General features: G+C 39.2%; 1 protein-coding gene and 1 pseudogene across 16 annotated transcripts in view; one reads left to right on the plus strand and one right to left on the minus strand.

Moving 5' to 3' along the window:
- EIF4G3 (eukaryotic translation initiation factor 4 gamma 3) overlaps nucleotides 1-18,047 on the plus strand; it is a 369,011-nt gene that overhangs the window by 305,548 nt on the left and 45,416 nt on the right. For 15 of the 16 annotated variants that reach the window (XM_027109874.1, XM_027109876.1, XM_027109872.1 and 12 more), the window contains 5 exons: nucleotides 10,266-10,412; nucleotides 11,835-12,071; nucleotides 13,110-13,214; nucleotides 14,627-14,759; nucleotides 17,414-17,508. In XM_027109874.1, coding sequence (XP_026965675.1) covers nucleotides 10,266-10,412; nucleotides 11,835-12,071; nucleotides 13,110-13,214; nucleotides 14,627-14,759; nucleotides 17,414-17,508 — 717 coding nt within the window. Of the gene's footprint in view, nucleotides 1-10,265; nucleotides 10,413-11,834; nucleotides 12,072-13,109; nucleotides 13,215-14,626; nucleotides 14,760-17,413; nucleotides 17,509-18,047 lie in introns of those variants that run through there. The other variant, XM_027109880.1, reaches the window with a different exon arrangement.
- On the minus strand, nucleotides 11,204-11,821 carry LOC113622099 (small ubiquitin-related modifier 2 pseudogene; annotated as a pseudogene).

An 18,047-nucleotide genomic window follows, 5' to 3' on the forward strand; every position in this document is an offset into this window, starting at 1 on the left:
CACTCTCACAGGAACTGTAGTTCAACATCAAATCATCTCAATCCTTGAATTTGGATTATGGTGATTTCAGTGTTAGTGCCCCCTAGGTACCTGCAATAAGCAATCAAAAATTCTTTTTAGAGACTATCATACTAGTCTTCAAATTATTTATATAAACAGTTTTTCAAATAAATTGTCCAGCACCCAATTAAAAATAATTAGACACACAAGGAAAAAAGACAGTATGAATGAGAACCAACAACAAGCAAATGCCCTACATGGGGACCCAGATACTGGCTTTATCAGGCACAGACGATAAATGAATATGCTTATGTTCAAGGTGATAAAGATAGATTGAAAATTTCAATAGAGAATGAGAAAATATAAAAAGGACCAAATAGAAGGTCCAAAACTGAATATTATAATAAAATTAAGAACTCAATGGATAGATTTAACATCATATGAGACACAGATGAAGAAAAGAATTAAGAACTAGAAGATAAGTCTATAGAATGCAGATTGAAGCACAGAGACCCCCAAGAAAGGAAAATTACAGGGAGGGTAAAAGATGGTAAAATCCAATGATTTCCTACAAACCCCAAGCATGATTTTTTTTTTTAAGGGTGAAAATAAAGGAAAGCTTTTACAACTAGTCATAGTAAAGCTAATTACAAGAAGAAAAAGAGAGTAAAGAGAACAATAATTTGCAAGTTTCTTAGGACACCAAAGTCACCATATACAAATGAAAAGTTTGGTAAATCAGACTACATTAAAATTAGCATTTTTCATCAAAAGATGTCACACTATTAAGTGAAAATGCAAGCCACATGTTAGGAGAAGATAATTGCAACACAAAAATCCAATTAAGGACTTATATCAAAGTTTTTCTTAAAAAACTAATAGAAATCAATAAGAAAATAACTCAGTTTTTTAAATAGACAAGAGACTTACACAAACATTTCACCAAAGAGGTTATCCAAATGACCAATAAATGTGAGAAAATTAATCAACTACATAAAAAACCATGTAGGAACACTAGATTGCTAAATTTACCAGATGTTTGCAAATATGTGAAGCAACCAGAACTCTCAAACACTGCCAGTGGGAACATAAATTGTAACAGCCACTGTGGAAAAGAGGTGAGCATTATCTACAAAAGCTGAAGTTATTTTTCCTGCTATAACCAGCATTTCCATTCTTAAGTATCAATATATACCCAGCTGATAAACATACATTTCTTATGTGCCAAGAAACATATACAAAAATGTGTCATTATTCATAACAGATCAAAACTTGAAACTGCCCATCAACAGCAAAATGGATAAATTGTTGCATGTTCATACTAGGACAGTCAACCCAAACTATAACTATGTACACATGGATCTAATGAGAAAAAGCTTTAGCAGAAGAAGCCAGACCCAAAAGAATATATACTATGTGATTTGTTTATTTAAAGTTCAAAAATGAAACAGTGGTTTCATGGTGTTTAGGGATGCATATCTAGATGGTAAAACAAAGAAAAGCAAGAAAGTGTTTATTATAAAAGTATAGGGTAATGGGATTAACTGTGGAGGCTGGAAGGTGGTAGTGCTTTGAAAGGAGAATTTAAGTGAGGCTCTGGGAGGCTTTCAGTGTTCATTAAGCTAAACCTTAGGGAAAAAAAAAGAACAAGCAATAGAGTGAAAACTAAAAAAGTACTCTGGGCCCTTGAACTTTAATGTTTAGTTTCTTAAAAATAAAAGATCTAAAGTAAATATGGCAGGACTTCCATGGGGGCGCAGTGGTTAAGACTCCGCACTCCCAATGCAGGGGGCCTGGGTTTGATCCCTGGTCAGGGAACTAGATCCCACATCCATGCCTCAACTAAGGAGCCATAGGTAAGGAGCCTGCCTGCCCCAACTAAGACCCATTGCAACCAAATAAATAAATATTTATAAATAAATAAATTAAATAAATATGACAAAATACTAAGTTTTAGCAAAGTTTAGTGATGAATACATGAATGTGTGCTCTTTTATTTTAAGGGAAGAAATGGAGTTAAACTGATTATTTTCAGATGGCATGTCTATGGACCAGTGTTGTCCAAAGTTGAAATGGTAGTATATGTTTCACTAATACCAGCTTAAACAGATTTTCTTCCTTTAAGTTTCTGTTTCCTGTGCTGATGTTTCCTGTGAAATCAAACAAGAAGGATCTACTCTCTGCAAAGTTTTCCAAACCTTTTTGACCACAGACAGTTTGGTTTGTTTTTTTTGTTTTGTTTTGTTTTTTTGCGGTATGCGGGCCTCTCACTGTTGTGGCCTCTCCCGTTGCGGAGCACAGGCTCTAGACGCGCAGGCTCAGCGGCCACGGCTCACGGGCCCAGCTGCTCCGCGGCATGTGGAATCTTCCCGGACCGGGGCACGAACCCGTGTTCCCTGCATCGGCAGGCAGACTCTCAACCACTGTGCCACCAGGGAAGCCCCTGTGTTTTTTTTTTAAAACATAATTATTAGTTTGATAAACAGTACCTCCCAATAGAATGAGAGAAATTGAAGACAGTGAATTAAAAAATTAAGGTATTACCCAGGGGAGGTGTTCTTTTTCTATCCATTATATTCATTAAGTTATTTAAGTAAATTCTTTGTCATTATCAATATATTTTACTAAGACACACCCACAGGTCAAATTGCAAGGTCTTTGGCCTGATTCATAGTTGTGAGAAATGTATAGACCTATGTCACTTTCATGGATTATCCCTGTTGGTCATTTGAAGTAATGGAATCTAGTTATAGTTGCCCACATAATCATAATTTTGGTCCTAAGTAGTAGTAGGGAGAGTAAGGAGTAGTGGGAACCATAGCAATATTTTTTTGAGATGTGTGCTAAAATTGTTACATCTAACTCATTTAATCCTCACAGCCATTTTATTATCCCTATTTTATGAAAGCTAGAAAATTGCCTAAGTAGGAATTTTATCCATATAGAGGTTTCGAATGTTAAATGATAGAACCCTAGCTCAAACAATGGCCTATAATCAGTGGTTTTCAACTCTCAAGGGTGGTTTTGTTCTGACCTTGGGCAATGTACGGAGACATTTTTGGTTATGGCTACTGGCATATTAGTGGGTAAAGGCCCAGGATGCTATTAAACATCCTACAGTGCACAAGGCAGCCCCCCTACAACAAAGAATTGTCCAACCCAAAATGTTAATAGTGTCGAGATTGAGAAACCTGGTCTAGATGGTTGAGATTTTAAGATTTAAGAGAATACTTGTTTTCATTGTTCAGAGCTGGGTTGTTGTTTTGTTTTGCTTTGTTTCGGCCGCTCTGCGCAGCTTGTGGGACTTAGTTCCCTGACCAGGGACTGAACGCCCACCGTCGGCAGTGAAAGTGCGGAGTCCTAACCACTGGACCGCCAGGGAAGTCCCTCAGAGTAGTTTTTAAACCTTTTTTCTGCCTCTTTCTCGTTCACCTGGATCACACACCTCCATTTAAAACCTCCTTTGTTACTTTGCAGTGATTATCTAGGGGAGGGTTTGAGAATACAATTATATTGTGTGTCAGTTTTCCATGACATATTAAAGGGTAGGCTTTTAAGAAAGGAATTCTGTAGATTTACAGAGGAAATTGATATAATAGTTTTGGCTTTACCCAGTTACTCTGCATATGCCATATTTATTATGTACACAGACACACTTATTTAGACATATACACAGCTGCCTGCCTCTACCATGCTCTGCTGAGTGCAACCTCTGGCACGTAAGGCTTAAGGGCATCATAAGAGATCGTAAGCCGTGCCTCTGGAGTATGCTGCTGCTTCTCCTAGTTCAACTAGGAATGACTGAAGAGACCTGCAAGACCTCCTTCACAAACTGCGGGGCATTTAACTAGAACTCAGTACTCCTCTTAGGAGGAGGAGGACATCTGAATCCAGCGGCCAGTGAAGAAGAGTAGACAAGAGAAATTGCTATCCAGTATCTAAATATGTGCTTAAATAAAATTTTAAGTTGGGTTATTAGTCACTTTAATTGAGATGCTTTTGTTTTAATCAAAATTTAAAGAAAACCCCCATCTCAGAACTCCATTAGAACATAAGTTCCTAAGGGCAGGGACTTTTTCTGGGTTTTTCCACTGCTAAATTCCTAGTGCCTAGAATGGTTCCTGGCACATAATAGACCCTCAGACATATGTCTTGAGTGAGTGGGTAGATGCATGAATGAAAGAGTAACTAACAACTTTTTATTGTATAACTTAAGACCGTACTTTTGTTACTTTTTATCTCTGCTGTGGCAGGCATGCATACCTCAGCTATAGAGAGTGGCACTAAAGGGTATATTTTTGAGCATTCTGTGTGTGTCCTGTTATACCACATCCAGGACTTTTAACGTTGCCACTTTTTAAGTGCTTTAAAGCAAGATGTGAAAAGAAGGATAGGACTGATTATAGGAAGAGATAATAGGAGAACAAGGGAGACACAATTAAATCTCTTCAGAAATAAAGCCTGGAATTACAGACATGAAAAGTTGGCCTTAGGCAACAGCAAGTGGCTGGAGTCAACTGGAGGAGGAAGGATGTGCAACTTGCCTGAGGAGAGATGAAAAATGTTTGTTTTTTTTATTTATTTATTTTTTAAATTTTTTTTTAACTTTGGCTGCATTGGGTCTTCATTGCTGCGTGCAGGCTTTCTCTAGTTGCGGCGAGCAGGGGCTACTCTTCCTTGCAGTGTGCGGGCTTCTCATTGCGGTGGCTCCTCTTGTTGCGGAGCACGGGCTCTAGGCACGCAGGCTTCAGGAGTTGTGGCAGGCGGGCTCAGTATTTGTGGCCCGCGGGCTCTAGAGCGCAGGCTCAGTAGTTGTGGCGCACGGGCTTAGTTGGTCCGTGGCATGTGGATCTTCCCAGACCAGGGCTCAAACCCGTGTCCCCTGCATCAGCAGGAAGTTTCTTTGAAGAAAAGATTGTTTTGAAGAAAAAGATTGATGAGAATTGACTTACCGTTTCATAAGCCACTCCCTTTTCAATCCTGTGGGTATGCCTGAGCACTGTATACCTCTTCACATGTATCTAACAGAGCTGCATTTTGATAGATGTGTTCATAATACATACAGATTATGTTAAGTTCATTTTTAGGTGGGAATTTACTAAGGTCAGTATATAACCACTGATAAATGATAGTATGTCACCATAGACCTATGAGTTATAGTCAGACTGTTGAATTATTGCTGTTCACTTTGCATCTTAGAGTTAGTTTGGGGGTACCACTTGTTTATATTATACTAGTCATTCCACATACTTTACCTCAGACCAGAACATGCTTCAAGCAAAATAAATACTGGGCCATGAGTTACCACTAGCATCTTTATGTTCTGGGACAGCATTCAAAATCCTGAGCATGCTAAGCAAGGCCAGTACTTGTCCCTCTATTTTCTAGTTTCCTATTTGACTACTATAATTAACACACAGCTGATAGTCCTTGATGATTCTCAGGGAGTTTCATCCTTTTAAGGATAAGGAGTATCTACCCTCAACACTAACAAATATGTTAGCAGTACAAATCCTATTGCTTGAAGAAAATGACTGCCTGATGCTGACAGCATTCATATCCAAGATTGCTGGCTGACCGGTATGTGGACAGGTCTCATCACAATATGAGATGGACACTGTTAGTTTACAGTGTAATGTAATGTCACATGGTTAGTTTACTGTTGTGTGAAAATGAAAAGGTAGGTGCTCTCCAGCAAATCTAGCTTACCAAGCAGTCTTACTATAAAATATTCCCCCTTGACTCCCTCACTTCCTGAGAAATCATCTCCCAAACAACCCATTTGAAACACTTACGTATCTTAGTTTTGATCACGGACTACTGTTAGATGAAAATTATACTTGTTGGGATTTCCCTGGTGGTGCAGTGTTTAAGAATCTGCCTGCCAATGCAGGGGACACAGGTTCGATCCCTGGTCTGGGAAGATCCCACATGCCGCGGAGCAGCCAAGCCCATGAGCCACAACTACTGAGCCCGCGTGCCACAACTCCTGAAGCCCTGCTCTGCAACAAGAGAAGCCACCACAATGTGAAGCCTGCGCACCACAACGAAGAGTAGCCCCCACTCACCACAACTAGAGAAAGCCTGCACGCAGCAACGAAGACTCAAGGCAGCCAAAAAATAAATTAAAAAAAAAAGTTTTAAAAAAAAGAACAAGAAAACTACAGTTGTTTAGAGGATCTTTTTCTCACTTTTGCATGTCACCTTTCATTTTTGCTATTATCCACAATCACATCTTCAAGCATCTACCTTGTCTCCTGTTACAGACTGGATGTTTGTCTCCCTCTAAATTCATATGTTGAAGCCCTAACCCTCAGTGTGATGGTGTTAGGAGGCAGGGCCTTTGGGAGGTAATTAGCTTTAGATGAGGTCATAAGGGTGGGGCCCCATGATGGAATTAGTGCCTTTATAAGAAGACGAAGAGGGACTAGAACCTCATTTTGGACACATGAGGATAGAGGAGAAGGCAGATGTCTGTAAACCAGGAAGAGGGTCCTTCTTCCCCAAGAACCAAATCTGCTGGCACCTTAATCTTGGACTTCCAGCCTCCAGAACTGTGAGAAGTAAATGTCTGTTGTTTAAGCTACCAGTCTATGGTATTGGGTTGGTCAAAATTTTTCACTTGGTTTTTTTCCTTAGGATGTTACAGAAAAACCGGAACAAACTTTTTGGCCAACCCAATATGTTGTTATAGCAGCCCTACCAGACTAGACACCCACTCTTCATGTTCTGTTCTAACTAACCAATTTTACTGAGTCTCCTGACCAATGTCCAGCTGACAACACATGCTGACTTAATAATGTCATAATCCTGTTTAACTTATCATCTCTTAAGAAGAAAAAAGTTACCATGCATCACAATTCTCAGAGGATATATCCTCCCTGGCCTATTTCCATATTTCCACAGCCTTGTTAACCATCCCCAGAGGACCTTAAGATCAAGTTCCAAAACAAGTCTTAAGGGAGTTGTGTAGCTAGACATTCATTCATTTGGAGACAAATGTTCTTGCAGATTTGTGGCCATTCTGCTGATTGTTTGATTTTAATACTTCCATGTGAATATATCTAAAAAGCTTATGCACAATCACATGTTCTTTATGTCCTATACATGTGAAGTGTCCCATGACCATCATTTTGGGACAGCAGATACTCAATTCTCTTGCCTTTTGTGGTTCTCTCCCTAATTGCTTTGTGAGCTAATAACTTAAATACTTTCTTTGATATTTATGTTATTAGAATATAGATTTCTCTTAATTTTTACTTACAAACATGTCAAATACAGCTGCAAGTTTAAATGTAGCTATATTAGTTTATTGTACTCTTACTTATGTGCTAGAAACTATTATTTGTTTTACTTAGACTATCTCATTTAATCCTTCAAACAGTCCTAAGAGATAGATGTTATCCCCATATTAGAAAGAAACAGAAGTTTGGTGCAGCTAATTCATTTGGCCAAAGTCACATGGCAGATCTGGGGTTATGACTATCTCCAAAGCTCCTGTTTCAACAGCTACTTTATGATGTCCCTCAATCTGTAATCACTGGAATGCCTCCTTCTGCAGATGAAGGGACTAAGGCTTAATGAGGTAACTTTCTCACATTTACATACTGATTAGGTATAGAGCTGGAATCCAAATTCCTGATTTTATGACTCAAGATTCCAGTGCTCTTTCACTTTCAGTGTTCCCCATACCCCAGGTAAACTTTATTCTTTGTGACTTATAAAGTGTTTCCCCCAAACCTGGTTCACTGGATGCTTAAAGCTGCACTCTAGGTTAGACACAGGGATCGTGCCTCCCTTGTTTTTAGATGATGAAACGAACTTGGGTTAAAAGAATTGCCTTTGTTTAAAATCAAGTGAGCAAATCTTTTGATCTTTAACCCAACACTTTCAACCTAGCCTTCCCTACATAAAAGGTGTAAAAGGCAAAGCTTTTTATACATTTTGTGTAGGGAAAAATTCTCCTTTGCTTTATGCCATTTCTATTTGTTTCTATAAACCAACATATCACAAGTTGTATTTACTTAACCTTTCTGACTCATTTTAATTCTGGTCCCTCTCACCATAAGACAGTGGCTTGAATTTTCATATTACCACATTTTTCTCATTTTCTACACAGTAAATCCATAATGCAGGAAACATCTCATTATGGCCCAGGTGATTTTTATTATATCACTCTATTATGTTCTTAGTATTAATATAGGTAATGGTGGTGACTATGCCAGGAAGTTGGATAGGACCTTTTGACTGGTTTACTTGTGTTCCTATACAGTAGCAAATTGGACGTAACTGCTGATTTTTAGAACCTTCAGTCTATTCTGGAACCTTATGTCATGTTGGTGCTCTGTTACATATAACCTCGCTTGTAGATATGCTTCTTGTAGTGCATTGTTGTATATTCTGGGTTGTATATAGTAAGAGTCTACTTTGGGCTTTTACTTTGAAGAAAACCTTTGCTTTTGTGTAGCATTTCTTTTCTTTAAGGCTGATTAACACCTACTCTTGTGTGATCATAGAATAGGCCTGACTTTGAAGTGACTTGTAGTCACTTGCATTTGAATGGCCTGAATTTGGAGATAGGGACATGCTTTTCTATGGTTGTCTAAAAAGTATTTGATCATCTTCCCCTCTTTCTAAGTTAATGTTTCTTGCTGAAAAGAAAGTATAATGAAACACTTGACCCTTGGTTGGTAAGAACTGGACTTGTTGAATGGTCTTCCATATCCATTGGGAATATGTTGGAGAGTGTGCCATCAGGTCTGGCACAAATATATTGTACTATAGTATCGTAGTCCTCAGTCCTCAAGTTTCTAGCCATTCAGCCTTGATCAGTAGTTGTCCAAGTCCATTCTGGTTGACAACTCTTTTGTGAGTATGAATACAACACGTCCCATTTTTTACCAATTTCTCCCACTAGATCTAGGGTGAAGACCATGTATTTCAGAACTTTGGGAGCCACTGTGATTCTAGAAAAACCATTTTGCCATGTGAGGCAATGACTGTTCAAAATGGTACTCAGGGGATTTTGTCTGTAAAATAGAATATTTTAGTCAATCACTGTACCGGACCACTTTCTTTATATTCTAAATAAGAATGTCTCTGTGTCTGGTTACAAGTAACCTTGAAGGTGTGAGCTACTGCAGTTACTAGAAAGCAATTGTCATTGGATTTGAATGGAAATCTTGTAAGCATCTTGCCTCCAAGAGGCACCTCCCCTCCACCCTGAGTCTTTCTGTATATCAAAAGAACGTTTCTAAGGTGGGCATTTATTAGACTGAACTTTTAGAGAATTAGTAATTTCTTTTGACACATAAGAAATAATAAATAGGGAATTCCCTAGTGGCGCAGTGGTTAAGATCTGCCTGCCAATGCAGGGCACACGGGTTCAAGCCCGGGTCCGGGAAGATCCCACATGGCGCAGAGCAACTAAGCCCGTGCGCCACAACTATTGAGCCTGCACCCTAGAGCCCTCGAGCCACAACTGCTGAGCCTGCAAGCCACAACTACTGTAGCCCGCGTGCCTAGAACCCGAGCTCTGTAATGAGAGAAGCCACTGCAATGAGAAGCCTGCGCACAGCAACGCAGAGTAGACCCCGCTCGCCACAACTAGAGAAAGCCTGCACGCAGCAACGAAGACCCAATGCAGCCCAAAATAAATAAAGTACATAAATTTATAAAAAAAGAATAATAATAAACATACTATATTGATAGTCAAAGTAAATACTAGTATTACAGTGTTGTGACATTCCCCTTAGGAATAGATATCTCAAAAATCCTCAACTGTGTCCCCACACTTCTGCTTTTTTCTAGAATAAGGACCTCACCTCCAACAGTTTTCCTGTGGCCATGAAATTCTCCCCTGCTTTATTTCGTTTTTATTTGTTCCTTTAAACCAAAGTACCTACAGTAGTAGGAGGAAAAACAAAAGTAATAACCCTTCAGAGTTAAAAAGGTCTAGAGGAGTGCAGAATCATGACTATAGTAATATTACAAGGATTTCAGTCAGCTAGAGGCACAACCAGTCAGAGAGGATACAGTACATTTATATGAGAGGAATGTGTATCTTTTCTGCATAAAACTTAAAACATCTTAACCATTAAAACATGAAATGCCTTAAGCTAAATTGTATATATCTTGTAGAAAGAATGCTTACCTGTGGTTCGGTCAGCGTTATTTTGCACAATAAAGAAAATAGATATTTTGAGAAAACCATTAAATTTCTTTCAGTAATTTTGCCGCTTTTGCATTTTCCCATCTGGATGCAGCTGAAAGTACCCATGGCGGACAAGCCTGGTAACACAGTGAATTTCCGGAAGCTACTACTGAACCGTTGCCAGAAGGAGTTTGAAAAAGATAAAGCTGATGATGATGTCTTTGAGAAGAAGCAGAAAGAACTCGAGGCTGCCAGCGCTGTAAGTATTTTCATGGAAAGACAGTGCTTGAGCACTTCAAGTATTATCAAATAGAATTTTCAGGAAGCTGGCTACAATATCTTCCTACACTTCAGTAGGTGCCTGTGGCCTTTTCTTCACATGGAAATACACTGTATTGGTGTTTAGAGGAATGCTTTATTCCTTTTAGTGCCACATGTAAGGGCAGCTCAACCTTCTAAGATAGGGATTCAGAACCTAGACTTCAGAAAGGTCACTAAATTCCAGAAATCTCCTGAAATGGATGCACACTTACAGGTATAGTTTTGTTTTCTGAGTAGGTCTGTAGTTACTGTCAAAATATCAAAAGGTATCCCTGACCCCTAGAAAGGGTGAGGACCATGAATCCAAGCGTATTTTTTTTTTAAACAAGAAATTTATTTAAATGACAAGACGCTTGACTTGAAGGGAAAACTATCTAGGATTCATTTCTTTTAGAGTAATTTATCCCTACTTAAAGACAGGTTGCCTTACATGTAACAGCTACATACAAAAAAGTTATAAAATTGTCCTTGGTTTTACAATGATACATGAAAAACATTAAAATTCTTCAATCGAACAAGGTATGCAAGAGTTTTTATGCTGGTTTTTTTTTCGTTAAATAGTGAGAGCAAAATAACTTACTGGAATATAAAGATAAGAGCTGAATGAGCATGCTACTAATGGAGAAAAGGGGGTATTTTCACAGAACCAGTATATTTCCCCATCCCATCTCCATTTGATGTCGATCAAAACATACCATTGGCCATTTAGTTTAAAAAAAAATGCAATAAGCTTGTGCATATACACCAGTTACTTTATGTACAATAAAGGAATGGGGAAGGGGATAATGAAAGAATAGAGAAACTATACTGTAATAGTCAGGATGTGGTGGAACCACATTGCGGTATTCTAATTGAGAACGTCTTCTTGGTCTGGAGGAACAGAATTCTGGAGTAAAGTAGCAGGTTTTCTCTTTGGTAGACACCTCCTGTCTGCTGTTGGAACACATCAATTGCATCTTCATCCTCCACTTCCAACTGTGCAGGTGTGTCTGTTTCATTGATTGGCTGCCCATCAAATTGGGACCTGATCTGCCTCACTGACAAACCCTGTCCTTCACAGTAGGCTTTCATTAGTTCACTAAATGGTGCATGCCTCTTAATATTAAACTGCACCATGGAACCATCCTGCCCTGCCACCTTCAAATTAATACAGTCATTGTTCTCCATCTTGATTCTTTCCTTGGGCTTTTCATCAGCCATGGTGAGCACTGGAGTCTCCTCAGCTGCCGCTTCACAAAAGAGGTACCAGGTCCGCCCTGAACAAGCACACAAGCAGCACCGGTCAAGCGTATGTTTTTAGCATCTATTATGCAGTACCATTTTCATCATCAAGATTCTGTTATTCTTCCTTACACAATAGCCGGAGGAGAGGACAAGGCTTCATGATGAACTAGAAGAAGCTAAGGATAAAGCCCGGCGGAGATCCATTGGTAACATCAAGTTCATTGGAGAACTCTTTAAACTCAAAATGCTGACTGAAGCCATCATGCATGACTGTGTGGTGAAGCTGCTAAAGAACCATGATGAAGAATCCCTCGAGTGCCTGTGCCGCCTACTCACCACAATTGGCAAAGACCTGGACTTTGAGAAAGCAAAGGTAAAAACCCCAGATCTCAGAAACCTCCGGCAGGGACTCTTTGTCAATTGCGGAAGAAGTAGACTGTCAACACGAGCGTCCATCTCGCCCCAGCAGTCTAGGCTGCCTGTTTTTCTTCTTTTGCCCTTCTCATTGTCATTGTTGGGCCATCATGCTCCTTACCACATTTTCATTAACGTCAGAAGTGAAGAGGGTCCCAAATTATATAAAAGCCAATTCATGAATTGAGATTATTTGTCACTTGTCCTTTTTCTGCATGACTGTTTCACAGGTCATTTGTATGTGTATGTATAGCAAATTGTGGACAGAAATTTTGGAGAGAAAAGCTACTAAGGGCCAGGACTGAGGGTAAGACAGAAACAAAGAAGACACGATAGCTTTCTCAAGTTTATGCTCTAATAGAGCATTAGCGACAGAGCTGTCTAACCATAATATAAGAAATCATTAAAAGTATTATAATTCAAATATAGCATGGTACTTTCCAAATAACGGGTAGGGAAATTAGAAATGCATCAAAGAAATAATGTTAGAAATGTTTCATAACATCAGAATCAGCTAGGATTATGTTTGGCTATGACAGAAAACCCCAAATATCAGTGTGTTATACAAGACTGAGGTTAATTTCTCAGCCATGTAAATGAAGTTCAGGGGTAAGAAGTCTGAGGCTGGCCTGGTGGCTAAGCGATGATAAAAAATTTCAATTCCTCCAGCTTAACATTTTGTCATCGCTAAGGTGTAGCCCTTGTCCTTACTGATCTGATAGCCTAGAAGGTTGGAAAGGGGCAAAGGACCCAGCCACCCCTCTCTTAAGGTTCCGAGGAGCTGCAGTATGACATTTTCATCTATATTTTGTTGGCCTGTGACTGTGACCAGCTGCCTGGAATATGTAGCCTTTATTTTGGGTGTCATGTTCAATTAAACATTCTACCCCATGGCCTTTTGGCTATAAGTTGTGTTTATAGGCCGTTTAAAATTCTACATGGTAAAACTACATTTGAATTCCTCAGCCAGGAATACTAATGATTTTGTATCCTGCAGCCACGTATGGACCAGTATTTTAATCAGATGGAGAAAATTGTGAAAGAAAGAAAAACCTCATCTAGGATTCGATTCATGCTTCAGGATGTGATAGACCTAAGGCTGGTAAGTAGAAAGATAAGCCTACCACTACAGTCTCTTTTCAGGAGTTGGCTTGGGGAGGATGTCCTAAGATTTACATGTATAATAATTTAATGCTTTTGCTGCCTGACTCTCAGAACTTGAACTGACAAACTTTCGTGAGGGAGTTATGTGAAAGGACAAAGGGCATATACACCTACCTGTCTGTTACTTGTTTCTTTTCTTTATTCTGATTTTCAAACCACATTGCAGTTTTGAAATCAGGCATTCTGTGGTCATTTAAATTTAGTCTTAGCATGCTACATAATCAGGAAGGCTCATCTTCAAAGTGAATATATTTAACTTCCCTAAGCCTTACATTTTAGCCTCTGAAATGGTGATGTTGCCTACTTTGCAGATGTGTTACGAAGATTCACTGAGGTAATTATGTATCGTGCCCAGCTCAAAAGAGATGTTCATGTTTTCCTCTCTTTTTCTTACCGTATACCTTCTTGTTCTGCTGATTTTTTTTTTTTTTCCTCATTTCTCATACCAGGTGTAGTTTTTACCACTACCACCTCTTTTCCCTTTTCCTATATTAACTCCTACAGGGAATATACTGCAGCTGATGCTAAGCTAGAGAAAGTGAATATGGGTCCCCCCTCTTCCCTGCCCTGCGCCCAGACCAGATGGTATTGATGACGATTCTTTATCTTCCTAAGCCGAGATGTGACCTCAGGATCCTTCTTATTAGCAAAGCCACTACCAGTTGATCAGAATTTTGAATGCTGATTTCAACCTTTTTGCCATTCTTGCCTCAAGCTAACATAAATGTTGAAAACTTCTCCGCCTGTTCCTTCAGTCACTCATATTGGTATCAGATGTTGAGACTCTAGCTGGGAAGGGAAGTAAAGGGAGAAGTGTAACTCTAAGGAGACAGCTTGTTTTGTCCTTAGCGGAGAGGATAACCGGAGCTCAGAGCGGTGCGGCATTTTTGTAGACACCAGAACCTTGACATGGTGGGAGAAGAACGCCAGGCATCCTCGATGTAGCGCCCCAGTGGAGTGTGCTGTGACCTGAGTGGCAGCATAGCAGGCTAAGTCAAGGCCAGAGAGTCCTGATCTGCGTTGATTCCTCTTCTCATTCCTTTCAAAAATACAAAATGATAAAATGCATAGATAGGTAGGTAGGTAGGAAGGAAGACAGATAGATAGTTTGGCCAGTCTTTCACTCTGTCTTTATCCATCAGCTATTGGAATGCTCAGTATACAGTAGCTCAGGGTTGATTGAGAAAAATTTAATTATTTGGCTGTAATGAAAAACTGGCATAGTACCAGATTTTATATGTATTTTATACTTTTCCAGCAAAGTATAAAACAGATTCTCAAAAATTTCATTTTTATTTTCCTTTTTATTTTTAGTTATCTGGCTGATAACTTCATTTTCTCCTTTTATAGTGTAATTGGGTATCTCGAAGAGCAGATCAAGGGCCTAAAACTATTGAACAGATTCACAAAGAAGCTAAAATAGAAGAACAAGAAGAGCAGAGGAAGGTCCAGCAACTCATGACCAAAGAGAAGAGAAGACCAGGTGAGGGGTGCAGTCCACCACGCATTAGAGAACTTGGGAGTTTTGAGGGATAGATGTTTAAGAATTCTATTTTAAATATGAAATGAGAGCAGAAAGACTAACCCAAAGAATGGAGTGGTGATTGGTAAGTGAAGCAGCTTCACCTGGAGACTGGTTGTTGAGTAAAAGCAGAGAATACTAAACATGATTTCTTTGACTACTTCAAAGGCAGTAATCAACAAGACTTTATTGAGCATCTTCTGTATACTCAGTATTGGTGAGAGATATAAAAAGAAGTAGAAGATACAGCTCCTTCCCTCTGAAAGCTTTCAGTTTATCGGGAAAGCCAAAACTAATAAAGGGTACATTTTCAAGCAAATGGAAGATGCTATCAATTATGAAATGTATTCTCCACTAAGGCTATTAAAATTCAGAAGAGGAGAGGTAGAAACCTGGAGGAAATCTTTATTTGAGGAAGGGGCACTTGAACTGGGTGTTGGTGGATGGACGATATTTGGAAGGGAAGGAAAAATTTTAGTCATGAAATTAAAATAAACATATACTGGAAAGAGGAATCAGTAAGCCTGATTAGAGTAAAATTTAAGTGTTCAGAAGGAATGGAAAAATGTTTGTCCAGAAGAATGGAGCCAGATTAGGAACTTTCGGCTTGATTTGACATTAAGGAGCCATTGTGTGTTTTTGAGCCAAAGGAGTAATGTCATGCTAGAGATGCATAAATAAAATGAGTCTGTTGCTCTTCACATGATGAATCAAGGGCTACACTGAACTCAGAAATGTTGCTGTTGCCTGAAATGCTATGTGGAGGAAGGTAAGATGAAAGATGAAATAGAAGGCATTTTACAGCTGAGAAAATAGAAAGTCTATTGACTAAGTTTAGGAACATTGGAAGAGGAGAACTTTTTCAGAAAGGAAATGATCTTCTTTTTTTTAAGCCTGTTCCTTCTAAGATGACATCCAAATGAGAATGCTCATTTTGTCCACTGTAAAGTGGTCAGTTAAGTGACTGGGTCATATTAGTAATAGAGGTTGAGAGCATAGACTGGAGCCAAGCTATCTTGATGTGAATTTCAGCTCTCCTGCATCCTAGCTGTATGACCTTGCACAAGTCACTTAATCTGTAAAATTGATCACATAATAGTACCTAGGATTTGGGTGAGGATGGAATGAGCTAATATAGGTAAAGTGTTCAGCGTAGCAACTGCCACCTAGTAAATACTCAATAACCATTAGCCCGTATTTACCATAGACACTGTATAGCTCATAGTGAAGTTCTGAGAGATGAATCCTCCAGGGAAGAAAGTGTGCTTTTCCATTTCACAGGAACAAGGAATAAGCAAGCCTGTTCATGATCATTAATACCATTTAGCAAAGAGAAAATCAAGAAATACGTGAGGATTGGAAAAGCTTTTGGACAGACAGTTTGGTGGTCTTTCATTCATTTATTCAATAAATATTTACTGAGTGCTTGTCACTTAACAGGAGAGACAAAGTCCCTTACCTCATGCAGCTTACATCTTACGGGGAGTGGGAGGTGGGGTGGGGAACAAATACATAAATATACAGTTTTGCCAGATAGATATGTTCTATAGAAAAGCTAAAACAGAGAGGGTGGGGGTAGGAGAGCAAGGTTTGATAAATAGAGGTTACAGTTTTAAATAGGGAGGTTGGGCAGCCTATTAAAAGTTGGTGTTTGAGCGAAGACTGAATGAAGTAATGAGTCATGTGGATATCTGGGGAAGACGGTTTTAGGCAAAGGGAATAATAAGTACAAAGGCCCTGAAGCAGCCTTTTCAAGGATCAGCAAGGAGGCCAGTGTGGCTACAGCAAAGGGCACGGGGGGGAGAGTGGTAGGACATTGGGTCCGAGAGGAAGGGGGCCAAATTATTTAGAGTTTGTAGGCCCTTTATAAGGAACCTGTCTTTCTCTCAGAGTGAAATAGATAACAGAAGTGTTTTGGGCAGAGAAGTGACAGGACCTAACTCACACTTTACTAGGGTCACACTGGCTGCCATGATGAAAACGGGTGAGGGTGAAAGCAGGGAAGCCAGTGACGATGTTTTTATACCAGTCGAGGAGTGTTGCTGGCTTAAACCAAATTTGTAGTGTTAGTAGTGATTAGAAGGGGCTAGATGCTGAATACATTGAAAAGGTTGAACTGACAAGATTTGCTGACAGATTAGGTGTGACGTGTGAGAGAAAGAGGAATCAAGGTTTTCTGCCTCAGCAGCTGAAAGTTTGGAGAAGCAGGTTTTGGGGGGATGATCGAAGCATAGTGTGTCATATGACACCATTAAGTGAAATAAACTTTGCAATAAATTATTTCCATCTGATCTCTCCCAAAGTGTTCTCATCATTAACTCTATAAACATTAGATTTGGCCCTCCCTTGTCTAGCACTAAATCCCTATTCATTTGTATCAGTTGGTTTCTTCTAGGTCAGTAATGTTTCATGAGAGATGGATACAAGCAAAGTACTTCTACTTGATACTTTCATGTTGTGGGTAGTAAAGCGACTGTCAGCAACGCTTTTACAATTTCTTTTGTCTTTTTCCTGGGTTTTGATTGGAGCTGCTGAGTTGAAAATATTGCTTGCCCTTTCATTGTCAAACTGATTTGAGACAGATGAGAGAGGGGCTCGCTCTGTCTTCCCTGCAGGTGTCCAGAGAGTGGACGAAGGTGGGTGGAATACTGTTCAAGGGGCCAAGAATAGTCGGGTACTGGACCCCTCAAAATTCCTGAAAATCACTAAGGTGAGTGTGACATTTAAACACAACTTCAAACAGCCCCAAAACATGGCTTTCAAAATTATTTCTCATATAAAATAGCCATATTGCAGATTTTATGGGGTGGTGGTTTTTTCATGCAGATGTATTTCTACAGCTCAGCATCATCAGTAAGTGTATTCTTACCTACTTGTCCTGGCGTTAGTCCTTTTATTTCTATGAGTGTTTATTAAGGAGGACTAGGTTAATTAGGTTTACTAAGGCTTACTAATTGACTAGGTTAATTCTTAAAGGTATGAGATGCTTAGTATAAGAGAGATGATAACAAAAATTCTTGAGAAGTCATAGTTAATTGCAAGCTTTTATACATATATATATATATACAGTATATTCATACTGTATGATATAATATTCATGCTGTATAATATACATACAGTATATTCTTAGCTCTGAGGAAGAAGCAGGTACCTGTCTAAGTCTAATCATGAAAGGAATGAATGGTTTGCTATGTCCAAGGCATAAAAGAAATCACAGAGGACCTACCAGAAATTATTCTGTGATAAAGA

Source organism: Aethalodelphis obliquidens, unplaced genomic scaffold (genome assembly GCF_003676395.1).
Source record: "Aethalodelphis obliquidens isolate GAN/ISIS:26980383/991018 unplaced genomic scaffold, ASM367639v1 scaffold9, whole genome shotgun sequence".
In the NCBI taxonomy this organism is placed as follows: domain Eukaryota; kingdom Metazoa; phylum Chordata; class Mammalia; order Artiodactyla; family Delphinidae; genus Aethalodelphis; species Aethalodelphis obliquidens.